Source organism: Puma concolor, chromosome E3, assembly GCF_028749965.1.
Source record: "Puma concolor isolate L17-30 chromosome E3, mPumCon1.1.hap2, whole genome shotgun sequence".
In the NCBI taxonomy this organism is placed as follows: Eukaryota; Metazoa; Chordata; class Mammalia; order Carnivora; family Felidae; genus Puma; species Puma concolor.
In genome coordinates, this window is record NC_141682.1 from 19,005,699 (window position 1) to 19,032,598 (window position 26,900).

Here is a 26,900-nt window from a genome sequence, read left to right on the forward strand (position 1 = left end):
GGAGCCCAAACAGTTGTGGGGTGGCAGAAACATATTCAGCCAGATTGGGAAATGAAAGTCACGTGGGGCAGAGGTGAACTCAGCACCTGCCCCTCTGACCCTTCCGGGTCTCATTCCAGCACTGCCAGCTGGCTCTGAGGTGGGACCTCAGCGAGAGAGCCAAGAGGCTGCAGTGCCTTCAGCTGCAGTAGAAGCCGCCCAGAGGAGGAAGAGAGAACCAGCTGCGAGGGCCCTTTAAATGGCCAGGCCCCACCCCTGAGTGCCTGCCCTGCCGGGAAGTGATCCCTAGGGCTGGGCCTGGGAGTTTCCCCCTCTGAGGGGTCTGGGGCAGGCAGCACTCCTTCTGGGTATACTTCGTACAGGTCCCAAAGCCCCCAAACAGTTGGTGGGACCTTGTGTCCCTTAAGGCTCGCCTAGCCCCGTCCTGCCTTCTAAGGCCTTGCTTCTGCCGGGGCAGGTAGGACGTCTCTGAACCGGAGGAGGAAGAAGGTGGGTAGAGGCTTGGCCGTGGGAGGTTTTGCTTTCCTTGCTGGATTTTTTTTTTGTCTTTTGAAGTAAACGTAGATCGACTTGTTATCTTGCCAACACTCCTCCACCCCCCAAATCGAAGTCCTCTTGACTTCAGGCTCCCATATCAGAAGTTAGGGCAGAGGCAAGTTGGGTCCATTCGCACTCTCTCCTGGGTGCCTGGGTCCCTGCTGTAGGCCTCTGCCTCTTCCTCCTAAGGACTTCGGCTCTGGCCTGTCCTCTCTGAGCTTTTAGAATGTGATTCCCGCCCCCCACACACTGAGATCCTTCATCTATGCCAAATGTTGAGGATTTCCCACAGCCTCACTTAAGGCTATGCTGACCGTGATCCTAGCAGGCCATTTGGGAGGTGGTTAGCAAAGCGATCTCAAGGTAGGCTTGACTTCTAGAAGGCTTGGGGGTTGCTGAGCAAGGCTCTCTCATTTTCTCTTTTGGGGGGGGGGGTGGAAGGGTGGGGGCTGAAATCAAGAAACAGGAAACTCATTTGGACCCGCCAGCCTGTGATTATGGGGATCTTAGAGCTGGCTCTCAGGAGTGAAGTATGGGGGTGGGGGATGGTAACTGAGGCAGATGTCCCCTGTGTTGTCTGTTTCCCGCCTGGGTGGTCCCCTGGGTTGTGAGGGGGGAAAGCTGGCTGTTAACATGGGGTGCAGTCAGGGGGCTCCCTAGAAACTTCTGCCTGTTTCTGCCCTTGGCAAACAGGGCACCCAGCCTGACCCCGGGTGAAGCTTTCTGGGTGAGGCAGCTCTGGAGCAGCCACCCTGAGTGGATGGCCCAGGGACAGCCTGAGGGCTCCAAGGTGACTCTGGCCTCCTTGTTGGATGGAGGAGATCCCTCCCCCCCCCAACCCCCCTCCCCTTGCAGGAATTGCTCGGCTGTGAAGTGCCATTGACCCTGTCTCCCAGAGAATAATCTGCCCCACCCGAGTCCTAAGTTCTTGTTCTGTGCTTCCTGGTTTGGGAGCTCTGCAGCAGCGATCCCAGGCTGAGTTCTGGCTCTGTCCTTTGATCATTGCGTGATCCTGAGTGATGTTGCTAACTAATCTAGGTTCTTGTGAGGATTAAATGAATGAATTAAAGGTCCTTAACACAATGCCTGGCACAGTTTAAGTTCCTAATAAGCGGGAGCTGTTATTTGGGGGACTCTTGCCAAAGACACACATTCTAGAGTCTCCTGGAAACTTTGGTGCGGTGGGGCTGGATGAGGCCTGGGAATCAGCATGAACAGGAGCAACACTCTCAGCTGGTTCCTGTGATGGAGCAAGTTTAGAAAACATTGATCGAGATCAGGGGTTCTGAAGCCTGGTTCCTGGGTCACTTCTCAACTGGACAACCTTCATCTTCACTGAGTGGCATTAATTGGCAGCATCCAGGAAGTAGGGTGAAGATAGGGCGAGGAGCATCCTGAGCTGGCAGAACTGTTCTGTCCCCAGTGAGGCCACCAAGCTGCTCCTCCTCCCACAAGGTAGTTGAGCTGGAGCTCAGAGAACACTTTCCTAGGAAGAAAAGTTCCCAAAAAGCTGCTCTTAAACCTGACTGGTGGGAGACAAATTCTTGAATTTCCACTCTAGTCCCCCTATAGTAGGAAATAATCTCCCTAAACTGGGAAGCTGGTAAATAAACAGCCTCTGAGCAGTCCCTGAGTAATGTGACTCTTGCATTCTCCAAAGACTAGAATGTTTACACAGGGAAACGGCAACGATGAGCCCCTGTGTATGTTGAGCGTCCTGTACATTTCCCTAAACCTGAGCTTGATAGGGAGGATGGTGGCAGGCTGAGTCACCGACTTCCCCTCCAGCTTCAGGTCTGCTAGGGGGCTCCTTGGACCTGCCATGGACCAGGCTGAACGAAATGCCCTGCCCTTGAGCAGTCTGTAATCTGAGCTCATTTTATTCTCCCTCCTCCCAGCCACCCTCTGAGCTCCTGTGCCCTAGAGCCATCCTGTAGTCACTAATCTCTTTAGGCCCAGGAAATAGTCCTTCCTTTCCATTTCTCGGTCTAGGAGACTAAGGCTCAGAGCTAGCAAGTGGCCCCAGATTGACAGAGCTCAATCTTTGCTGTGTATCAGGGTCAGTGGGAGAGATTTTAAATCTAGCCATGCCTGCACCCCACCTCAGGCCACTGAGGTCAGAATCCCCAGAGATCAGTGCTTTTCGAAGACCTCCAGGTGACTCTCAAGTACAGCCAGGACTGAGAGTGGCTGCTTGAGGCCAGAGTTGCTGGTACTTTAATATGTGCCCAAATCACAAGGGATCTGGTTAAAATGCCGGCTGATTCAGCAGCTCTTGAGTGGGGCCTGAGAAGCCCCCTTACTAACAAGCTTCAGGTGATGCCGACGTTGCTCACTACAGACCAGTACACCATAAAGCTGGTCACTCAGATATCTGTTTGAATCACTGTGCCAGGCGCTCACAGTTGACCCTGAAGATCTCTGACAGGTAGTGACCAGAGAGGCTCATTGAGTTTTGCTGTAGTGTAAGTTTCCTTTTTGTAAGTTTCCTTTGGAGCCAAGACACTGGTCTATAGCTGCGTCTTAACTAGCAGATGAAGCAGCTTCTGCCTACAGGTTTTGTTCTCTGCCCTTCCACCCACTACCCGCCCCCCTTCTTCGTGGGTGTGGTGCAGTGTCTGAGACTTTGGGCAACAGCTGACGGATTCCTGCAGGAAGCTCATGACATCTGGGGGAAGTGTGATCAGACCAAGCTGGGCATGTATGCAGAGAGCAGACTAGGGGGCAGATCCTGGAAGCAGGCCCCGAAGGGGAGGGGATGAGTGGATTTGGAGTGCCGGGGCCAGCCCCAAGGTCTAGGCAGGACCTTCCAAAGGCCAACCTTAACCATTGTTTTTTGAGGGGCTTTATTGGAAAGACAATGTTCTGACTATCCATGTCATCTGGTACACCCCAAAAGTGTAAATCTGGGACTTGTCACAAATGAGCTGCCTGAGTCAAGTGGTTTCCCTGGCTCCCTGGAGAGGTCATACGTGGAGGCTTCTTTTTACAGATAGCAAGAGGATAAGAGCAAAGTCTGTTCTGGGGTGAACAGCAGGTGGTCTAGGTGGAAGGCACAGCTTTAGGGTATGGTAGTGGGCAGTCAGGGGGGATAAGACAGGGTCCCAGTGCTGAAACAAGGGCTTGGCTTTGGAACAAGGCAGAAGCCCAGCCAGATCAGCTATAAGGATGATTCTCAGCTGAGTCACTGAGCTGGGTGAGGCTCTCAGCCCCCCTGACTGGGCCCAGCTGGGATGACAGATGGTGGAGAGGCCTCAGCCATAGGGAGTGGGGGATTGTCCAAAAAGGAGTCATTGGGGGCTGTTCCTGGGGCCTGCTTCCCAGCCCTTGCATCGCCTTCTAGAGTTCAGATCTTCCCTAGGGGGTGCCTCACGGAGCCCTGTCCACACCTCCACTTATAGCCCTAGCCCTTCCTCTCCCCCATCTGGCTTCCTGGCCAGGCTTCTACCCTGCAGAGAACCTGGCAAAGGCTTCACTTAGCCTTCAGATGCCCCTTCTTTGCTGCTATTCTAGCCCCACAGCTGGGGCGACACAAGACTTGCCACCTTTCTGACCACTCAGCAAGGGGGGTTAAGGCCGGGTGGGTTAGGGGGTCTCTGGTGCTAGGCCCCATCCCCTAACTGATTAAGGGAGCTGGGCCTCAGGCTATTCCTGCCTCAGCAATAAGTAACATAGTGCTTCTGAAGAGTCGGGCTCCGTTCCAAGTACTTTATGATTACCTCAGTCCTCATAACTCGGGTAGATGCCCTATCCGTTCACAGTTTACAGGCCGGGAAACGGGTATAGGGAGGGCAACAGTCTCGTCTGAGGTTACCCCATCCAGTGAGGGATGCAGGTACTTCCGGCTCCTGGGGGCTCTTCGGGGGCTTCCTCAGGAAGCCACTTTGGAAGCACAGCAGAGAGAGACTGGGCAGTAGGGAGGAAGGAAAGGGAATGTCAAGATAAGAGTGGGGAGGAGAACAGATCAAGGAAAGCAGAAAGGCAGCCCCTGTATTTTCAAACACTGCCTGAAAACAACAGAAGAGGGAGCCCTGACGTTACAAAAGCCCCTCCTACAAGTCCCGGGGAATTAACTTCACATAAACCAGAGCAACAAAAAAGTATCCAGGTCAAATCCCATACAAAGTTGCAAGATAGAGAGCAGAACATTCTTTTGATGTAGAAAGTGTACCAGGAAGACAGGTGAAAACTGTAACCTTTCAAAATGAGGTAAGATGTTAAGGAAACCGTTCAAGGCAGGGAATCAGAACCGTAAGACCGGGCAGTCTGGCTGAATCTGTGCCCCTAACCAGTGTCCCATGGCTGCCACCAGAGAAGGACAGGACCAAGCATTCCATGGGGATTCTCATCCCACTGATTTGTTGCGTGGCCTCTAATGATCCACAGTCCCTACCTGGGACTCAGCTACTTGGAGGTACACTGTTATTTGGCCACCTCGATGGAAATTTAATGTTTAGTTCCTCAGTTCCCCTGGTCACATTGCAAGTATTCAGTAGCCGCCTGTGACAAGGCCAAAGAGCCCAGATTTAGAATATGTCCATCATTACAGAAGGTTCTACTAGATGATGCTGAGTTAGAGACTTAAGCAGGAGCCAGGCAGGTGACGTTGAGTGCAGAAGCCTAGGTAGAAGACAACAGGGACAGCACGTGGGGATTGTGGTAAGCGCACGATTGGCGGGGAGGGGGCAGGCGGGCGTGGGGGGTGGGGCGTGTCACATCTATAGGCAGCAGATGTGACTTGACTCTAGCCAGTTTTGCCAGGTGGAAATGTAGGGTGTAGCTCCTAATTCTTCAAGAGAAGCAGGAATCGGGAGGTTGTGGAAACTCACAATTGCTAAGCAAAAAAATAAATAAAAATTTTACAGAGTGTGTAGGTTAAGTAGAATTCTTGTGCCTTTCCCTGGCTTCTGCAATTTTGGGGCTTCAGCCTGTTTCTCCTGTGCTAACCCACTCCATCCTCGCTTCTGCTTCTCAGGTTAGAAGTTAGTTGAATGGTAGGGCAGATGAAGTGTCCCTCCTTTTCTGCTGGTGGCTTCAAAATGGCCTGACCAAAGTCTCAGAGGGCAGGGCTTTGAGTTGTCTAATAAACTTGGTTCCCTCTGTGTGACCCCAAGGGATGTATCGTCCAAAGTCCAAGGCCTGCTGGAGGCAGGGATGGGGGTTCAGGCAGGAGACATGACCTTCCTGAACCACCCAGGATTCAGAAGCAGGTAGGATGGGGGTGGGTGAGAGACGCACTTGTTCATTCCCTTTCCCTTCCCACCCACCCCTACCTGCAAACACAGGAAACTAAGAGTGACCACAGACCAGAGAGAACTGGAGAGAAAAGGACTAATTTGGTTGGGGTTTGCAACCCAGCTGACTATGGGAGCACCAGTTCCGCCAGGGATCCCTCCCTTGAGAGGTGGCCCGTGTCTGAACAGTTCATCCCAGATTGCTTAAAATGTGTGTGGGGGGCATGGGTGCAAAGATAGTGTAAATATTCTTAGGCTGTGGGCTACCATTGCAATACAGCTGGGTCCCGGGATCCCCTGAAATAAACAAGCCTGTGTCTGGAGGAGCCGGGGAGCCACCCAGCCACTGCTCCTGCTCTGCTGGTGAAGGCCACCTCCGGCACCTCCAGAGTCTTCATCTAAAGCCCCTTCCAGTGCTGCAGGCAGCTTGGGGAGGGAAAGGAATAGGCAGAGAACAACCTGGGCTTCCGCGGTTAATTGTGTCAAGCAGGTCTCGGCAGGGATGGGGTCTGGATGGGCTGTGTGCCCTGGGTGGGGAGAACAGAGGAAGCGGCCGGCGTGGGGCTCAAAAGGGTGAAATAATCCGAGCTGGAGGAGGACAGGCCCACTCCCCCATCTCCAGCCAGTCCTCTGGCTCGTGCTGGCCCCGTGCCGGCTCCCTGTGCTCATCTTGTTGGATCTTCTCCCCACCTGTCTATCCCCCTGCTGCCCTGGGCTCAGGAGTCACCATGGCAACCGAAGAGTCCATCATCCGCATCCCCCCATACCACTACATCCACGTGCTGGACCAGAACAGCAACGTGTCCCGTGTGGAGGTTGGGCCAAAGACTTACATCCGGCAGGACAATGAGAGGTTGGTGTTGGGACTGTGCCGTGGGGTGCCTGTTAGTCTGGCTGGCGTGACCGTCCATCTCCTTCCTGTTCCCAGGCAGGATTGACCCTGGGTTGGGTGACGCTTTCTCTCCCATTCACTGTCCCCTTCAGAAATGAGAACATGGTCCCCCAGGTCCTCACACTGCTTCTCACCCTCCTACAGGGTCCTGTTTGCCCCCATGCGCATGGTGACTGTCCCCCCACGCCACTACTGTACAGTGGCCAACCCGGTGTCCCGGGATCCCCAGGGCTTGGTGCTGTTCGACGTCACAGGGCAAGTACGGCTCCGCCACGCTGACCTAGAGATCCGGCTGGCCCAGGACCCCTTCCCCCTGTACCCAGGGGAGGTGCTGGAAAAGGTACCTGGCTTGCTTCCTCTATAATCATTCTGCCTGTTCTGCCGCCTTGTCCTAGGGCTCTGCGCTGCCTTCTGAAGGGAAAACAAACTGGGGCTGTGGGAGGGGGTGGGGGCAACATTTGCAGGTTCTCCCCAAGGACAGAATTACTGCTTCCTTCCTTCCCATGCCCACAGCAGACCCTCCCCTCCTTTGAGAGCTGTCAGCCCATCTCCCCTCCTGACCTTCCAGGCTCTGGAGCCTGCTAGAAGCTCCCGACCACTCTGGTGCTAAACAATTATGCCGAGTGTGAGCATTTCATCCACTCAAACGGTGCCAGACTGTTGGGCAGTCTGGTGGGCAGTGACCGCAATTGTGGACGAGATGAGTTTGGGCTCGGGGACTGGTGACTGTTCCTCAGGAAGGCATCACAGGCCTGCGCTTGTGGCCTGGCCCTCGTTTACGTGGCCCTCAGGCCCTGGCCTGAAAATCCCCCATACCCAGGTCCTACCTCGGATCAGCTCAGTCCCTCTCTGGTTGGGGAGTGGTTGGGGGGGCCGGGGGGGAGGGGGCAGTGTTGAAAGCTCCCTAGGTTCCCCAGCCCACAGCAGCTCATTCTCTCAAACTCCACATCCTCCAGGCCAGGAGGACAGGGCCTCTCCCTCTTTGGAGCCCAATGTCATGGAGCCGTTCCTTTTCCACCCTCTCTGTCCACACCTCTTCCCTTTCGGTCTCCACTGAGAAGGTGCCTGCCTCAGGCCTCCCTCCCCTTCCCCTTCTGACTCATGGGAGCCTCACTAATGTCCTTGTGATGACCTTGTCAATGACTTGGTCTTCTTGACCTCAACTCTTCTGTTCTGCTGCAGCCCTCCTGGTGCCAGTCCACTCCGGGACCTGGTTATTCTCCCACCTCCCCCACCTTGGAAACTCAACCCCAGCCTCCTCAGTTGTCATGACCCCTCAGGGCTTTTCATTCTGTCTTCTGTCCCTCAGATTCTCTTCCTGGTCTCTTTCCTACACCAACTGGAGGTTGTCATCTTAACAGTCTCTTATGTGCAGGACCTGTGGCCAAAGCCAGTCCTGGATTGCTGTGACCCCGACCTGTCCTTCCTGTCCTCATACCCAGGAGGGGCTTCCTGGCCATGGGGACAGATCCACAAAGATGACAGTATTACAAGTAGCTGATGGGTCAAGTGGCTCATTTCCAGACCAGCTTTGTTCAGTGGTTCTCTTCCTTCCTAACCAGCTTTCTCTCCACTTTTTTTCTGCATGCCTCTAAATATTTATCATTTTCCACTCCCTTCCTATTTTCTATCCTATTTTTTAGTAGCATTTTATTTTATTTTATTTTTTTATTTTTTTTAATGTTTGTTTATTTCTGAGAGAGGGAAAGACAGAGTGCAAGCTGGGCAGGGGCAGAGAGAGACACACACAGAATCCGAAGCAGGCTCCAGGCTCCGAGCTGTCTGCACAGAGCCCGACGCGGGGCTCGAACTCACGAACTGTGAGATCATGACCTGAGCCGAAGTTAGACACTCAACCAATTGCGCCACCGAGGTGCCCCTTTAAGAAGCCCTTTAAAGTTTATTTATTTTGAGAGAGAGCACATACGAGTGGGGGAGGGGTGGAGAGCGAGGGGCGGAGAGCGAGGGAGAGAGGGAATCCCAAGCAGGCTCCACGATGTCAGCCCTGAGCCCGACTCAGGGCTCGGCTCAAACCCACGAACCATGAGATCATGACCTGAGCCGAAATCAAGAGTAAGATGCTTAACTGACTGAGCCACCTGGGTGCCCCACTCACTCTTAACTTCGCCACATACTTAGAAGTCCAGGCCATCTGGCAGGATCTGGGTCTGCATCCCCTTCCCTTATTTTATATCTGTGCTCATCTCCTTTCTACCTGTTGGGGACTCCATCAGGTGGCCCTGGGAACCTGACTTATCCTTCTGTGTCTCTTTTTAATTTTATTTTATTTTAATCCCAGTGTAATTAACCTCCAGTATTAGGCTTGGGTGTGCCATACAATGCCATATGCTTACTCAGTGCTCATCAGGATAAATGTCCTCTTTACCCCCTTCACCTAGTTCACCCATCCCCCTCCACCTCCCCTCTGGTAACAGAGTTTGTTTGTCCTTTGTAGTAAGAGTCTGTTTCTTGGTTTGTCTATTTTTCCCTTTATTCACTTGTTTCTTAAATTCCACATATGAGTGAAATCATACGGTATGTCTTTCTCTAACTTACTTCGCTTCCCATTATGCTCTCCAGCTCCATCCATGTTGTTGCAAATGGCGAGATTTCATTATTGTTATGACTGCGTAATATTCCATTGTGTGTATATACCACATCTTCTTTATCCTTTCTTCTGTTGATGGACGCTTGGGCTTCCACAATTTGGCTATTGTAAGTAACGCTGCAATACACAAAGGGGCGCATATATCCTTTCTAATTAGTGTTTTCACATTCTTTGGGTAAATAACCCATAGGGTGATGACTGGATCGTAGGGTGGATCTATTTTGAATTTTTTGCGAAACCTCTGTACTGTTTTCCACAGTGGCTGCACTAGTTTGCATTCCCACCAACAGTATGCAAGGATTCCTTTTTTTCTCCACACCCTCGCCAACTCCTATTGTTTCATGTGTTTTTGATTTGAGCCATTCTGACAGGTGTGAGGGGATATCTTCTTGTGGTTTTGATTTGCATTTCCCTGATAATGAGTCCTGTTGAGCATCTTTTCATGTATCTTTTGGCCACTGGATGTCTTTGGGGAAGTGTCTATTCATGTCTTCTGTCCGTTTTAATTTAGATTATTTTTTGATGTTGAGTTGTGTAAGTTCTTTATATATTTTGGATACTCTAACCCTTTATGGATAGGTCTTCTCCCATTCTGTAGGTTGTCTTAGTTTTGTCGGTTATTTCCTTGGCTGTGCAGAAGCTTTTTATTTTGATGTAGTCCCAATAGGTTGTTCTTGCTTTCTCTCTCTTGCTCAGGAGACCATACCTAGAAATATGTTGCTATGGTCAATGTCAGAGACATTACTGTCTGTGCTCTTTTCTAGGATTTTTATGGTTTCAGGTCTCACATTCAGGTCCTTAATCCATTTTCAGTTAATTTTTGGGTATGGTGTAAGAAAGCGGTACTGTTGCATTTTTTTTTTTTTTTTGCATGTAACTGTCCAGTTTTCCCAGCACCATTTGTTGAAAAGACTTTTTCCCATTGCATTCTCTTGCCTCCTTTACCAAAGATTAATTGACCATATAATTGTAGCTTTCTATTCTGTTCCATTGATCTATGTTTATTTTTGCCCCAGGACCATATTGTCATGATCACTACAGCTTTGTAATAGAACTTGAAATCTGGAATAGTGCTACCTCCAGCTTTGTTTTTCTTTTTCAAGATGGCTTTGGTTATTCTGGGTCTTTTGTGGTTCCATACAGGTTTTGGGATTGTTCTAGTTCTCTGAAAAATGCTGTTGGTATTTTGATAGGGATTTCATGAAATCTGTAGATTGCTTTGGGCAGTATGGACGTTTTAACAATATTCTTCTAATCCATGAGTGTATAATGTCTTTCCATTTGTGTCTCCTTTAATTTCTTTCATCAATGCCTTGTAGTTTCAGGGTACAGGTCTTTCACCTCCTTGGGTAAGTTTATATACTTCTATCTTTTTTATTTATTTATTTTGAGAGAGGGAGAGAGAGAATCCCAAGCAGGTGCCGCGTCATCAGCGTGGAACCCGATGGGGGGCTCGAAGTCCTGAACATGAATGAGGTCATGACCTGAGCCGAAGTCCAACACTTAACCTGTAATGTTCAGAGCTTCTCTTTCCTCTCTGTCTTTAATTTCCCCACTACTGCTGCCTTTCTCTTGGCCAATAAATATGCTCTGTCTCTTCCATCCTTCTCTGCCCTTAAAGGCTTACTTGCAGAAGCTTTCATTCTAAAGAATACATCCAGAAGGTTGTAAGGTCCTTCGTGACTTCTGCCCCCAATCTCTATTCGCCATTCGCCAGAGCCCTCTACTGTCATCCATTCAGGGTCTGTGCTTCCAGATATGTTTATGCATTAACATAAGTATGTGTAAAAAAAAAAATCATATCAACTATAACCTATTTGCATAAAGCTATCACATTGTCACTTGCCAGTGTATTTTTTTTTTTAATTTTTTTTCAACGTTTATTTATTTTTTTGGGGACAGAGAGAGACAGAGCATGAACGGGGGAGGGGCAGAGAGAGAGGGAGACACAGAATCGGAAACAGGCTCCAGGCTCCGAGCCATCAGCCCAGAGCCTGACGCGGGGCTCGAACTCACGGACCGTGAGATTGTGACCTGGCTGAAGTCGGACGCTTAACCGACTGCGCCACCCAGGCGCCCCTGTCAGTGTATTTTGAATGAGCTTCTGCATATTGTTATAGAAGTCTCATTTGTTCTATGTAATTCCAGATGATGCTAAAAGCTGAGCCATTTTCCTGTTGAGTATCATTCATGGTGTTTCCGATTTATAAGGAAAAAGTGTTGTGATGAGTATCCTTATCTGTGTGTCCTTGTTCATGTTCCTGTTTGCTGTTTGTGTGTGTGTGTGTGTGTGTGTGTGTGTTTAAAAACATTTTTTCAAGATTTTTTTTAATTAAAAATTTTTTTAATGTTTATTCATTCTTGAGAGACAGAGTGTGAGTGGGGGAGGAGCAGAGAAAGAGAGGGAGACACAGAATCTAAAGCAGGCCCTGGGCTCTGAGCTGTCAGCACAGAGCCCGATGTGGGGCTCGAACCCAGGAGCCGTGAGATCATGACCTGAGCCAAAGTCAGACGCTTAACCGGCTATCAGGGCCTCTCAAGATTTTATTTTTAGGGGCGCCTGAGTGGCTCAGTCAGTTAAGCCTCCAACTTCGTCTCAGGTCATGATCTCACAGTTTCTGAGTTCGAGAGCCCAGAGCCTGCTTTGAATTCTGTCTCCTTCTCTCTCTGCCCCTCCCCACTTGTGCTCTTTCTCTCAAAAATAAATAAATAAATGTAAAAAAAAAAACAAAAAAAAAAGAAAGATTTTAAGTAATCTCTGCACCCAACCTGGGGCTTGAACTTACAACCCTGAGATCGAGTTCCATGTTCTACCAACTTAAGCCAACCAGGCACATATAGTGTTTCCTGTTCTTTAAGAGTAGAAACTATTAAGAATTGCTGGGTCCCAGGATACGCACGTGAAATTTTTTTACATTTATTTATTTTTGAGAGACCACAAGTGGGGGAGGGGCAGAGAGAGAAGGAGACACAGAACCCGAAGCAGGCTCCAGGCTCTGAGCTGTCAGCGCAGAGCCCGACGCAGGGCTCGAACGCACAAACCGCGGGATCATGACCTGAGCTGAAGTCGGAAGCTCAACCGACTCAGCCACCCAGGCGCCCCTGAAATTTAAATTTAAAAGTAGGAACTTTTATGAGGGCCCTATATATAAATCCAATTTCTAGCTATTTACTGCTGCTGCTTTCCTTTCATACTTACCCTTTGATAACTGCTTGATGTCCTCTGCCCCATTTCCTCACAAGCCCCTACATCTGGCCCCTGCCCCCACCCCCCACCTCCACTGAACTCGCTTTCACAAAGCTCCAAGGCCTCCCAACTCCTAATTCCTAACCTGGGTGGACATTCTGTGTCTCACGGGTCTTCTTAGCCACAACCATTGTTGACCTGCCCTGTTATTAAAACTTGTCTTTTTGGAGTGGCTCCCTTGGTTGAGTGTCTGATTTTTTATTTTGGCTCAGCTCACGATCTCATGGTTCATTAGTTCAAGCCCCGCATTGGGCTCTGCGCTAAGGGCGTGGATCCTGCTTGAGATTCTCTGTCTCCATCTCTCTCTGCCCCTCCCCTGCTCGCTCTCTCTCTCTCTCTCAAACACTTAAAAAAAAAAAAAAAAAAACCTTGTCTTTTTTTCCCCTCCACCCGGCCCCCCGCTAAAACTTATCTTCCTGTTTTACTCTGTGGATATCTCTTTCCATCTTCTTCGATGTCTCCCTCTCCTCTCCTGCCCTCTGCCTTCAGATTCTGTACTGAACCTCCTGTGAGCCCTCTCATGCTCTCGTGGCCTTGCCCACTTCGTCTATGTTAGACATCCACCCCTGTACCGTCGCTGGGAGCTGCCGACCTGTGAGCCCCTAGCTGCCTGTGGGAGGCTCTCTCCTGGATGTCCCACTGCCACTTCCTACTGGACATCCAAACCCGACACTTTCCCTTCCCCCCAAATCTGCTCTTCTCCCGCATTCCCAATCTTATGTGGCGATACTACTGGGTACCTAGTCACCTGAGCTGGAAGCCTGCAGTGGCGTGGGGGACAGACAGGAAGGAGACCAGGGTGGCCTCCAGGAGACAGATTAGGAAGATCTTTCCATCATCCAGGCAAGAGATGGTGACTTAGGTGAGGGGAATGGCAGCGATAAAGGCAGATGCAGCTTTCAGCGGAACAGGGAGAAAATGATGATAGAGTAGATGTGGGAGGTGAAAAACCCCACGCTCCTTCCAGAAATCTCACTTTCTCCTCTTCCTGCACCTTTATATCAAAAGCCAGCTCTTCCTTTGAGCCCCTGCTCAAATGCCACTCCCAGAGGGCTTTTTCTGATGTGCCCTAGGTTTCTGCAACCTCTGTCCCTTGACACTGTCCACGGTGTGCTTGGAGACAGGGGTCTGTATCTGTCTTATCACCTGCTGGACACTTCCAATCCAGGAAGATGGGTGTGTGTGTGTGTGTGTGTGTGTGTGTGTGTGTGTGGCCTGCCCCTACCACAATCAGCCAGGTGCTGTGCCCATTGAAGATGCACAAGGAAGGGCTCGCCTGCCTCCAACCCAGTGTGTGGTCAGTGGGGAGAGAGTAGAGCTGCTCGACCTTTCCGCGCTGGGTCACTCTGGTCAGAGAAAGGAGCGGCAGGCAGCTAAGCTTCACTAAAGACTGAGGTTCAAGTCCGGATCCCGTTCATCACTAGTTGTGTGACCTTGGGCATATCTCTTCCAGCCTCTCTCAGCCTCTTTCTCTCCTTTCCTGCCTCCCTCAGATCAAAGACCAAGTGAAGTTCTACTCTTAGAAACCTTTCTACAAACTTCTAAAAGGTTTGGATGCTTGTTGCCAGGTCCCCCTTCCTGATGAAAAGAGACGTGATGGCTGGAGCACGGTGGCCATCTTGTGACCATGAAGCGACCCTGATGACAAAGCCACGTGCCAAAGCATGCCTGTTACAGCCGTCCAGGCTTCCCACTTCCTTACTTTCTGCACTTCCCCGGGGCATACTAGGCCTTGAGGTGTGTCCCAGTTTCCCAGCCTAGGTTTCTAATTCAGAACCGCTTCTAAGCACTTCCTACAGAGGATCGTGTGTTCTTGGCTCATTGGTAGTGGCTTCCTCTTGCTCGGTCAGCTGTTTTAGTTCTTCAGGTCAGATGGCTTTGGGACTACCCCTACCTTGTACATTCCACTTGGCGGCTTTTGGGGGGACCTATAAAGATGGGTGCTGCGGACTCTGACCTCCAAGGTATTGGGCGTGACTCCTGGAGTCACAGTACTTACTGGATGTCCCATGACCTCCCTTCTTCCCTTGTCAGGACATCACTCCACTGCAGGTGGTTATGCCCAACACTGCCCTCCATCTTAAGGCGTTGCTGGATTTTGAGGATAAGAATGGAGAGAAGGTGGTGGCAGGAGATGAGTGGCTATTTGAAGGACCTGGTAAGTTCCTTCCGTTGGCCGGAGTCCGGGTCAGAGGCTCCTGGCCTTTCCACTATAGCTCTGATACCTGCTCACCTCCAGCCTCTTCTCCCCTCCCCAGGCACATATATCCCCCAGAAGGAGGTGGAGGTCCTGGAGATTATCCAGGCCACGGTCATCAGGCAGAACCAGGCCCTGCGGCTGAGGGCCCGCAAGGAGTGCTGGGACCGGGACGGCAAAGAGAGGGTGACAGGTGGGGTCGATAAGGGGTGCTGATGGGGGCGGACAGGCCGTGCTCTGCCCGCAGGGTTGGGATGGCCACTAGCAGCCTGGGAGGAAGTACTTCCCTGGGATCTCTCTTATAAGCTTTTGGGGGCTGCCCACTGCTGCTTTCCCTAACCCCCCCTGTGCGGGCTCTCCCCTGACCCTGTTGTCATGTTGACATGGCTTCTCCCTCCCCCCAACCCCCACCCTTCACCCGACCCAGGGGAAGAATGGCTGGTGCGTTCCGTGGGGGCATATCTCCCGGGAGTGTTTGAGGAGGTTCTGGATTTGGTGGACGCCGTGATCCTCACAGAAAAGGTCTGTGCTCTGGGGGGGTTAAGGGACCCTGGGGTAGGGATCACTCTGAGTGGCAGAGAATAGTGGCAGAGGACATGAACGTGAAAGAGAAGCAATATTTCTAAGGCCACTAAGAGAAAAATGCAGAGGTCAGATACCTGAGGGGTATCCTGAGTCCTCTGAGAAGGTTAAAATGCCCTCCTGGGTTGGTGGAGACTGGCGGTCAGGCCTGGGAGCACTTAGTGGCCAGTGGGGCTCCCAGGTCCCCTGAGGAACTTGGAGATCGGTTTCCCCAAACGCCCTGACCTCTTGTCCTACAGACGGCCCTGCACCTCCGGGCTCGGCAGAACTTCCGAGACTTGAGAGGAGTGACCCGTCGCACGGGGGAGGAGTGGCTGGTGACCGTGCAGGACACGGAGGCCCATGTGCCAGACGTCTACGAGGAGGTGCTGGGGGTCGTGCCCATCACCACGTTGGGCCCCCACAACTACTGTGTGATTCTCGACCCAGTGGGACCGGATGGCAAGAACCAGCTGGGGCAGAAGCGTGTGGTCAAGGTGAGTGCCTCCATTTCACCTGGAGCTCTGCTCTGGGAGGGTGAATGCCCTTGACTGGAGGCCCTCGGACCTCTTCCTTCCCTCCTCCCACCCCAGGTACATGTTCTAGAAGCACCAAGCTTGTTCTGGCTCCCTCTGTGTCCTTGCACGTCTAGTTCTGTCTTTTGAGACAGAGTCCCCCTGATCTCCCTGGTGGCCCCCAACCTCAGTTTCCACACAGTTTCTTCTGGGAGCACCTCCCGGGTCCCATCCGCGCCTGCTGTTCTGGAAACCTTGTCATCTGGCATAAAACAAACCTCTTGGTTTACGCTTCTCCCCACCCCACCTCACCCCTCTCTTAACTATACATGGCACTATCAGGGATCGACACACTTTTCTGTAAAGGGCCAGATCGTAGATACTTTGGGCTTTGGGAGCACATTCCACTGTACTGGTGGAGCAAAAGCATAGACAGCTTGTAAATGAACGAGCCTCTGTGTTCCTGTAACATTTTACTTCCCGAAATAGCCCAAATGTCTAGCAGTGGATGAACAGATCACAAATTGAGGCATATCCACACAATGGAATATCCTTCAGCTATAAAAGGAAATAAGCATGTACGGATGCTCGTGTGCTAATGATCAGCATTCAGGGCGCCTGGGTGGCTCAGTCGGCTGAGCGTCCGACTTCAGCTCAGGTCGTGATCTCACAGCTCGTGAGTTTGAGCCCCACATTGGGCTCTGTGCTGACAGCTCAGACCCTGGAGCCTGCTTCGGATTCTGTGTCTCCCTCTCTCTGCCCCTCCCTCACTCACGTTCTGTCTCTCTCTCTCTCTCAAAAACAAATAAACATTAAAAAAAACTACGTTAGTATTTCAGCTAGTACTTGGAATTGTTTAATTCCATTTATTTTACTTTTTAAAATGTAGTTTTTTGGGGGGGGAGGGGCAGAGAGAGAGGATCCCAAGCAGCCTCCACGCTTAGTGCGGAGCCCGATGTGGGGCTTGATCCCATGACCTTGAGATCACGACCTGAGCTGAAATCAAGAGCTGGATACTCAACTGACTGCGGCAGCCACGCACCCCTGTGTGGTTCCGTTTATACAAAATGTCCCAAATGGGTAAATCCGTAGTGATAGAAAATAGATTAGTGGTTAGAGGGGGCAGGGATGGACAGAGAGGAACCGCTAATGAGTTTTTCAGGGTGATGAAAACCCTGGGATTAGATCCTAGAGATGACCGGACAACTCTGTGGATATGCCAAAACAACTGAATTGTAGACTTTAACCGGAAAAATTGTATGGTATATAGATTATATCTCAAATAGGTTGTTAAAAAAAAAAAAAATAGTGGCCAGATTTGGCCCAGAAACTGAGTTTGCCAATGTCCAGACGACACCATCCCAAGAAAACAACGCATGGGAGAAATGAGCAACAAGAGGGTCATTCTTATTTTTTTTAAGCTTTTTTTTTTTTTAATGTTTAGTTTTGAAAAAGAGAGAGAGAGAGAGAGTGCATGGGAGGGACGGGGGTGGTGAGGAGGGAGGGAGAGAGAGAGAATCCCAAGCAGGCTCCACACTGTCAGCACAGAGCCAGATGCGGGGCTCAAAACTCCCAAACCATGAGATCACGACCTGCCCTGAAATCAAGAGTTGGACACTTATGGGGTACTTGGGTGGCTCAGTCAGTTGGGCATCTGATTGTAGCTCAGGTCATGATCTCACAGTTTGTGAGTTCGAGCCCCGCGTCGGGCTCTGTGCTGACAGCTCGGAGCCTGGAGCCTGCTTCGGATTCTGTGTCTCCCTCTCTCTCTGCCCCTCCCCCTCTCATGCTCTGTCTCTCCCAAAAATGAATTAAAAAAAAAAAAGGGCGTTGGACGCTTTAGCGACTGAGCCACCCGGGCCCTCCAAGAGGTTTATTCTTAACGGTTGAGCTTGTGAGGGTCCAGGTCCTGACGATTTACAGGATTTATCAAGGGCGGTTTGACCGGACGAGATCTGTGGGCATTTGTCGAGAGCCTCATGGTCCCGATAATGCTTTGCTGTATTACAGTGGGAACGTCAGGAGAGTCTTTTGGGGCTCCTGTCCTCATCACAAGCCTGTGGCCACAGGAACCAAAAGAGGCGCTATCAGAGGCAGTCACGACTCTGGGTGGCAACCGCTTCTAACCCCATGTCTTTCCGCTAGGGCGAGAAGTCTTTTTTCCTCCAGCCTGGAGAGAGGCTGGAGCGAGGCATCCAGGATATATATGTGCTGTCAGAGCAGCAGGGGCTGCTGCTGAGGGCCCTGCAACCCCTGGAGGAGGGAGAAGAGGAGGAGAAGGTCTCCCACCAGGCTGGGGACAACTGGCTCATCCGCGGGCCCCTGGAGTACGTGCCCTCTGCCAAGGTAGAGGTGGTGGAAGAACGTCAGGCCATCCCTCTGGACGAGAATGAGGGCATCTACGTGCAGGATGTCAAGACTGGAAGGGTAACAGCTGAGGGATGGGCACCCTTACTGTCGTGCGGCCACGGTGGTGGCCTGCTCGGGGCTGACGGGGACAGGTGCGTGGTGGAGATGGGGGAGGAGACTTCGACAGCCTTGGTGGTGGCATCCGAGCAGGCCGGCATTCTGTGGAGTATCTGCCTTTCCTTTGTCGTAAATAGCGAAGTGCAAACTTGAGAAGCTCCCCAGGGAGAAGATGAGCCAGGTTTAAGGACGGGGACTCTGTCTCCACTGCAGAACTGGCCCCAGCATAAAGATCTAACTGGGGAGTGGCCTGGGAACAACAAGAACCAAATTCCTCCCCCATCCCCTTATCCAGGTGGAATTTTTCCTCTTTGCCAACCGCCCCCCCCCTCCCTAATCTGAAGCCTTGACCTTGGTCTGACCTAGGACCACATCTCCAACCTCTTTCTCTAAGACACCAACCTAAAAGTAGAGCTCAGAATCCTAGGAAGTGTTAGCGAATGTTACCTAGGTCCTAGGATTGATGGCATCTGTCCCTCCGATGCCCTCCAAGCTGCCCCCAGAAGGAAAGTTCCAGAAGAAATCCTCTGAAGCCCTTACCACGTGCCAAGTTCTCAGCACTAGACATCTGAGATGTCATTCATTCCTCAACCCTGTGCGGATGAGGAACCAAAGCGGGGGTGCGCCCAAGACGACCGAGCTAGCAGCCGGTGCATCTGAATACAGCCTCGTTCCAGAGACCATGTTTGGCCACAGCGCCACGCTACCCTACCCCCCCCACCGGGCTGCTGGCTGGGTCCTTCCCCCTTCCCTTCCCGGGTGACGTCCCTCCCCGTTCTCTCTCAAGGTACGAGCTGTGATTGGAAGCACCTACATGCTGACCCAGGACGAAGTCCTGTGGGAGAAAGAGCTACCTCCTGGAGTGGAGGATCTGCTGAACAAGGGGCAGGACCCGCTGGCAGACAGGGGTGTGAAGGAGATGCCCAAGACCCCCCAGCCCTCCCCTCTCCGGAACAAGACCCGCGTGGTCAGCTACCGGGTCCCTCACAACGCTGCTGTGCAGGTGTATGACTACAGAGAGAAGAGAGCTCGGTGAGGGGCCATCCTGGGTGGGGGGCAGTTGGGGAGGCTACTGGGGGGGAGGGAGGAGGCGGGAAGGGCCACGGGGCGGGGGGGGGGGCGAGGGGGACGAGGCGGGAGGGGTTCTCCGTGTGTCTGACTCCCGGCTCCCTCTGCAGTGTGGTCTTTGGGCCCGAGCTGGTGTCGCTGGGTCCCGAGGAGCAGTTCACCGTGTTGTCCCTCTCAGCCGGGAGGCCCAAGCGTCCCCACGCCCGCCGCGCTCTCTGCCTGCTGCTCGGGCCTGACTTCTTCACAGACGTCATCACCATCGAAACAGCAGACCATGCCAGGCTGCAGCTGCAGCTCGCCTACAACTGGTGAGGGGTGGGGAGGGCTCGGCAGGGGTGCTGGCTCTGCAGGGGTGCTGGCGCGGCCCGGGGTGGGGGAGCCAGGAGGAAGAGCCCTGGGTCCCACAGCGCTGGGCTCACGTTCAGCCAACCACATAACTGCAAGGTCATGAAAATGTCGGTTGGACACACCCAGTGTGAGTGGGCAGATGTCCCCAAGCACAGGCTCTGGGGCTCGCTGCCTGGGTCCCGGCCCTGCCGTTTGCTAGCTGTGGACCTAGGCCAGTGACTCGGTGGTTTCCTCCATCTCCCAATCTGTAAAATGAGAGTGACAACCGTCAGCCTCACGGGGCGGTCGAAGGGATGCGGTGAGAATTGGAACAGTGCCCTGTACGTAGTTAGAGCTCAAATGGCAGCGACCGGAGTCGGGGGAGGGGAGTCCCATACGGGCGGCTGTGCCCCACCACACCCACCTCTGGGCGGAGTGGCCAGGACTGTGACAGGGGCAGATGGGGGCGCTGACCTCTCTGGGGCAGGGGTGGGGGGGGTGGGGGGGTTGGGCACTGCAGCATGGTCACTAAGAGCATAGACCCTGGAGCCACGCTGCCTGAGTTCACCTTTCTGGCTTGCCACATATGATGTGACTTTGGGCCTGTCACTTAACCTCTCTGGGCCTCTCTTTCCTCATCTGTAAAAGGGGATAGTGCTCATCCCCACCTCCTAGGGTGGCTAGGAGAATAAGATGGCATCTCACCTGGACCCATGGTGGGTAGCAATTCTCGTTCTCTGTCGTGGGAGACCCTGGCAGTGACGGGGGGTGGGGGTCAGAGTCCTTTTCAAAGATGAGAGTTGCCGTTTCCTGGAGGAAGATGGCTTCCCTGTTCTGGGCCTCTCTGTTCACAGGCACTTTGAGCTGAGGGACCGGAAGGACCCACAGGAGACAGCCAAGCTCTTCTCAGTGCCTGACTTCGTGGGTGACGCCTGCAAGGCCATCGCGTCCCGGGTGCGGGGGGCCGTGGCCTCCGTCACCTTCGATGACTTCCATAAGAATTCTGCCCGCATTATTCGCACTGCTGTCTTTGGCTTTGAGACCCCAGAAACCAAGGGGCTCGACGGCAGGGCTCTGCTCCAGCCCCGGGACCGGGCCGTCTTCCCCCAAAACGGGTTGGTGGTCAGCAGTGTGGATGTGCAGTCGGTGGAGCCCGTGGACCAGAGGACCCGGGACGCCTTACAGCGCAGCGTCCAACTGGCCATTGAGATTACCACCAACTCCCAGGAGGCAGCTGCCAAGTGAGTGAGGCCTGGGGGCAGGGCTTCCCCACTGCCCACAGTGCCCACTGCGGGCCAGACCTCTCCAGAGTCCTCACCTCGGCCCACTGCCACGACCTGGGTAACAAGGTGCCCTTCCCCCGCCCCCGCCTACGGTCGGCCTGCGTTCACCCTTAGCAGATGGCATGGCCCACTTAAGAATACGACTAGGACAGGGCGCCCGGGTGGCTCAGCTGGTTAAGCGTCTGACTTCGGCTCAGGGCATGATCTCGCGGTCTGTGAGTTCGAGCCCTGCGTCGGGCTCTGTGCTGACAGCTCAGAGCCTGGAGCCTGCTTGGGATTCCATGTCTCCTCTCTCTGCCCCTTCCTGACTTCTCTCTCTCTTTCTCTCTCTCTCTCTCTCTCTCTCTCTCTCAAAAAAAAAAAGTAAAAAAAAAAAGTACGACTAGGTGCCATCCCCCTCCTGTGGCTTCTCACCTTGCTTGTGCTAGAACGCAAACTTGTTCCGTGGTCCTTCCAGGCACCGGGGATCCAGGCCTACCTCCCCCACCTCACCTTCCAGCCTCTCCCAGGCTCACGTGCTCCAATCCCAGCAGCTCCTTTCTGCCCCTCAGATGCACAGCCGGGCTCCCCGCTTCGGGCCCTCTGCGCTGGCTGTTCCCTCCGGCCAGAATGCTCTTCGCCTAGAGTGCTTCAGCCGGCCTCCTCCTCGGGCCTCAGCCCGAAGCTCGCCTCCTCACAGAGCCCAGTTCTTTCTGCCCCAACTGAAGCAGCACCCGCTCTGCTTGGTGTCCCATCACCCACTTTCAGGGAACTTGTCATTGTCCGAAATCAACCACGTCCCTTTGTTTCTCCCCACTGGAGGGTGGGCTGTGTGGAAGCGGGGGCCTTGGGTCACCAGTCCGTCCCTTCCCCTGCGCCTGCAATCGTGCCAGGCTGTTAGCGCGCCCGCCGTTCTTCCGTTGGCACATTGAGTGCTTCCCGCGGGCACCCCCAGCAGACTGGCGGTCCCTGACCTTGGAGAGCTGGCTCGCATCTTGGAAGATGGCCAGCATCTTCCCAGTCCCCTCTCCCGTCCAGGCACGAGGCTCAGAGACTTGAGCAAGAAGCCCGCGGCCGGCTTGAGAGGCAGAAGATCTTGGACCAATCCGAAGCTGAAAAGGCTCGCCGCGAACTCTTGGAGCTGGAGGCTCTGAGGTGGGTTGAGAACCAGAGGAAAAGAGGGCCCAGTCTTGGAAAGCAGCTGGTGGAGGGACTGAGACGAGTGTGACTTCTGCTGCGCAGAAGTGAGGGTGGAGGAGGGCAGGGCTGGGCTTCCTCCTGGCGTCCCCTGACCCCCGCCGCCCCTCCAGCACTGCCGTGGAGAGCACGGGGACCGCCAAGGCGGAGGCCGAGTCCCGCGCTGAGGCCCTGCGCATCGAGGGAGAAGGCTCCGTGCTACAGGCCAAGTTGAAAGCCGAGGCCTTGGCCATTGAGACGGTGAGTGGGGGCGATGCCTGTGGAAGGGTGCGGCCCCGGGGGTCTGGAAGAGGCCCCATCACTGCAGCCCTGGAGAGGAGTGGGAGACCAGGTGTCCCGATGCAAAGCCCTATTTAAATACTCCGTGGTTTATAAAGTCCTTTGCCCTGTGTCTATTCGCTTAACCACCTTTCCCCTCCTGGCATGATGACCTCTGTCTTCTGTGTAACGTGCACTCACACGTTGGCCAGCTTTGTGCAAAGTGCTGCACGTGTCTTACACACACGGTCTTATTTAATGCCTGAAGTCCCATTCAGGCGGCAGGTACTGTCTCCATTTTACAGACGGCAGAACCAAGGCTTGGATTGAGGACTCCCAGCTACAAGGCAGCCTGGCCAGGAGTCACCCCGAATTGACTATCCGTTTACAGTTCCATCCCTTTGGCCTCTGTTCCCTCTGGCTTGCTGGGACAGTTCCCAGGGGCCACACAATCCTGCGTTCTCTCCCCCCACCCCCTTCCAGGAGGCTGAGCTCCAACGGGTACGGAAAGTGCGAGAACTAGAATTGGTCTATGCCCGGGCCCAGCTGGAGCTGGAGGTGAGCAAGGCCCAGCAGCTGGCGGAGGTGGAGGTGAAGAAGTTCAAGCAGATGACAGAGGCCCTGGGCCCCAGCACCATCAGGGACCTTGCTGTGGCTGGGCCAGAGATGCAGGTCAGAGTGGGGAGGGGGCTGGTGTGTGTGTGTGCGTGTGTGTGTGTGTGTGTGTGTGTATGTGTGTTGGGACCATATTTGAAACCAAGAAGGCAGAGCTGGGGCAGACGTATCTGGAAAGATGATGCTGGGGGCGGAGGGGAGAGGAGGTGGAACTGTCCCTGTGTCCCGGCCTGTAGCACTTGTGCATGGTGGCCTCTGTCAGGCACTGTGCTAGCTTCGGCAGGGAGCTGCAGCCCCTGGGGCGGATGGTCATCAAGTGGAACCCCAGTCCGTGGCAAGTGCTTTGAAGGAAGTCGAGCCAGGGATGCTGGCTGGTTTAGGGAGAGTCCCTCGGAGGAGGGGATACTTGAGGCCGATGTAGAGTTGACGGGAGCTTCCTGGGAGAGGCTCCATGTGCAAAGACACAAGGACAACAGGACTCAGTGCGTTTAAGGAACAGAAAGGACTGAATGGCCGCGACGGAGGGTGGAACGGTGAGCTTCTGGAAGCAGCTACAGTGGGGCCGGGTCTTTCAGGCCTTCTAAGCCCCGGTGAAACCTTCAGTCTCCCCTGATGCACCTCGCTTATTGTCCCCGACTAATCCTAGGAGGATGGCTCGGGTGACAGCTGCAGAGTCCCATAAGTGTGGGTGGTGGCCAAGGAGACAAGAAAAGGAACAGGGGCCTGACTCTTCCCTCTTGCTCCTCAAGGTGAAACTGCTCCAGAGCCTGGGCCTGAAATCAACGCTCATCACCGATGGTTCCACCCCCATCAACCTCTTCAACACAGCCTTGGGTCTCCTGGGGCTGGGGTCGGAGGCCCAGCCCCCAACCAAAAAGGCAGCCGGCATGCCCAGCCCCCAAGAGGGCTTGCTTCTCCGGTCCCCTCCTGCCCCTCAGTCTCTTGGAGACAACCATGTTGTCCCTTAGCACCGTGCTGCAACCGACAAATTAAACATTTCTGGGCATTCTAACCTTGGGCCTCAAGTCTCTGTCACAAGGGAGCATTGTGGATACCCCTGAAATCTCAAGGTAGCTACTAGAGACTATCCTCGCCTGTGAGGTGGAGAGGAAACTGAGGCAGGGAACAATCACATTGATGGGAATGTGACCCCAAAGTCTTACTAGTCGCACTTTTTTTTTTTTTTTGATGTTTGTTTGTCTTTGAGAGCGAGAGAGACAGAGCGCGAGCAGGGGAGGGGCAGAGAGAGAGGGAGACACAGAAACCAAGTGGGCTCCAGGCTTTGAGCTGTCAGCACAGAGCCCGACGTGGGGCTCGAACCCGTGAACCGGGAGATATGATCTGAGCTGAAGTCGGACGCTTCACCGACTGAGCCACCCAGGCGCCATGGCTAGTCAACTAGTCGGACTGTCTTTGGTGGTCAGCTCCCTTAGACCCCAGGTGGGGGAGCTGATACCACAGGGGAGAGAATGGGGCCCCGCCTAGGCAGCCTCCCTGGGATGGCTCCTGCACTAGCAACGTCTCTCCTCACTGCTAATTCCTCCAGGAAACTGCAGGCTGGGCGGGTTTTGGAATCTAGCCCTCAGGCCGCAGGTGCATCCACCCCTGCATCCCCTCCCCCGCCTCCCAGCACTTGGGAAACTCTCTCTCTCTCTGGCACCACCTGCTGGTCCCACCGCATAGCCGGCAGGCCTGTGCACTTGTCCCTCTCAGATGGGATGCCAGGATCCTGCCCAGGGGCCACAGGAACTGGAGTGCCTTTCTGGGCTTCTGATATGGGCTCTTCCCAAGCATCGAGGGAGGAGTTCCCTCTTTCCACCCTCCCCTGCAACCAGTGCAGAGCTCTTTCTGGGGGAAGGATCCAGGCATGATCAAATTTGCAACCAGTGCAGAGCCCTTTCTGAAGGAAAGATCAGGCATGATTGAATTTGGCTGCACAGAGGAGGCTGCACCAGCCCTTTGCCCAGGTAGAGCCGTAGGTACTAGGTTGATAACTAAGTAAAAAGATCCTGGGGAGAGAGAAGCTTGGGTTTACTTTCGGTATAACTGAGGAAGGCAACTTCTCTGATCTCCTCTGTCCGCGAAAGAGGCCAGGAATTCTCCTCCTGAACAGGGCTGATGCTTGGTTAGGGCCTTCTTCCTCTTCGTGCACTGAGGCCTGACCCTACGAGCCTTGTCTCTTTCCGAGTTGAGGTGCATTTGTATGGCCAGTGGCTCCACTCAAGTCTGAGCTTGAGGCCAGGGGCTGACTGCTGAGCCCACAGCACTTGGTGGAGCTGGCTCAGAGTTGACGGGACAGGCAAGTGAATTGGCCCCTCCAGCCCAGCTTCCTTCTAACTGTCCTATATTGTCCCTTGAGAGAAGTAATGAAGTTAACATGTGCCTGGTACCAGCTGAAGAGCTTTACATGCTATGTTAGCACAGCTTATGGCCAAGGGCCTCTGGGGATGGGTGACAGCAGGCGAGGTGGGTATGTTCCTACCCCTCAGCAACCAGTTCCTATGGCCATCCTTCTGCTTGTCTTTACTAATGACCATCCCACTTCTGCCACCAACAACTGCTGCCTCACACTCGCCTTCCAAAAACCATTCCTTCAGTGACCTTGACCACCCCCTCAACATTGACACTCACCCTTTGCATGTCTGGGTAATTCACTCACTAGAAACCTCCCTCCTTAACTCCACCCTCCCCATCCCCTGGGCTACTTAGCCCTGTCCCTCCTTAAACCATCCACCGCCCTCTCTGCCCGCCCCTGCCCCGCTGCATGTTGCTGGGGGAGGTACAGCCCACATGCTGACTGATCTCATTTTAAATTCCTGGCAACACATCTCAAGGGAGACCTAGGGCCTCTGACTCCGCTTCTCCTGCTTGTGCAAGATCTCCTTCAGAACTACCACTCACACCTCTCCCCTCAGCTTCCCACATCCCCACCCACTTTCTCTCACCTCTGAGAGAAAATAGAAGCACTTTGGGCAGGAAGCCCCCCCATCCCCGCTTCCCAGCAGCAAATCTAGCAAACTACCAGCACCTGGGCTCCAACCGCCCCCCCCCCCGTTCCCACTGGGGATGTGTCCCCCTGATCCCCACTCCTCCCCTTGAGCTCTACAACCCACCAATCTCAAGTCCCTGACTCCACTCCTCCACGGATCACCTTTCTGTCCCGCACTGTCAATCTCTCCCTCTCCCGGCTCCCTGTCACCAGCAGGTGAGTGTGCTCTACTTTTTGCCACACAGACTCAACGAGTGAGCTCCCCCTGGGCTCTGCCCTCCCTCCCGCTGCACCCCCTCCTCTATTTTCCCTTCGCAGCCACATTTCTTAGTTTCCATCCCTCACCTCTCATTATCTCCTCATGTCACTCCCATCAGCTGCTGTCTCCACCCCTTCCTTCATGGAAACTGCTCTTATTGGCATCACCAATGACATCCCTGTTGCTAGACCCCGCAGTTAGATTCTCTTTGTTCAGCCTCTGCCATCATTCGGGACAGGGGCCATCCCTCTTCCACACTGGGCTCCCATGACATGGCCTCCACCTCAGGGGCCACTCCTGTTTCCCTGGCCAGCTCCACTCCCTCTGCTCCATCTCAGTCACAGGTTGCCCTGAACCCCATTCTTAGTGACAACCTTGGCCAGTCCCATGGCTTTAGAGCATCTCTATCCCACGGACTTCAAATGTAGTCCTCTATCCCTGACCTCACCCCTGAACTCTGGACTCCTTTCCAACTGAGTTGATGTCTCCACATGGCTCTCTGATGGCCATTGGGCTTGGCTGTATGACTTGTTCTGGCCAGTGAAATGCAAGGGGAAGTGGCATCACTGTCCTCTCCTTTCCCTTTTCCGTGGTGACAGGCAGTATTCCAAACAGAGGCTGTTCTGTCGGTGTGGGTTCCCGAGAGAGAAATGGCATGAGGCAGAGTC

General features: G+C 53.6%; 1 protein-coding gene across 4 annotated transcripts; it reads left to right on the top strand.

The window, feature by feature from the left end:
* Window positions 1–59: 59 nt before the first annotated feature.
* Window positions 60–23,996, top strand: MVP (major vault protein). Of its 4 annotated transcripts, none has more exons than XM_086692418.1 (15): window positions 60–457; window positions 6,492–6,624; window positions 6,808–7,003; window positions 14,553–14,676; window positions 14,777–14,908; window positions 15,143–15,237; window positions 15,537–15,773; window positions 17,937–18,218; window positions 19,045–19,289; window positions 19,436–19,633; window positions 20,507–20,893; window positions 21,953–22,069; window positions 22,225–22,351; window positions 22,853–23,041; window positions 23,734–23,996. In XM_086692418.1, the coding sequence occupies exons 2-15, from the start codon at window positions 6,500–6,502 to the stop codon at window positions 23,950–23,952; spliced, it is 2,673 nt and encodes an 890-aa protein (XP_086548544.1). In that variant the 5' UTR covers window positions 60–457; window positions 6,492–6,499; the 3' UTR covers window positions 23,953–23,996. The 4 variants fall into 4 exon arrangements, with proteins under 4 accessions (XP_086548544.1, XP_086548543.1, XP_086548545.1 ...); XM_086692417.1 differs by having other exon boundaries at window positions 61–489; XM_086692419.1 differs by lacking the exon at window positions 60–457 and adding an exon at window positions 496–900.
* Window positions 23,997–26,900: the final 2,904 nt, after the last annotated feature.

What these genes read in the sequence shown, in the direction of transcription:
- MVP (XM_086692418.1), top strand. Translation starts at nt 6,500, where the DNA reads ATGGCAACCGAAGAGTCCATCATCCGCATCCCCCCATACCACTACATC. An exon ending in CCGTGATCCTCACAGAAAAG is followed by an intron (nt 15,238 to 15,536) that starts GTCTGTGCTCTG and finishes CTTGTCCTACAG; the next exon opens with ACGGCCCTGCACCTCCGGGC. An exon ending in AGGATGTCAAGACTGGAAGG is followed by an intron (nt 18,219 to 19,044) that starts GTAACAGCTGAG and finishes TTCTCTCTCAAG; the next exon opens with GTACGAGCTGTGATTGGAAG.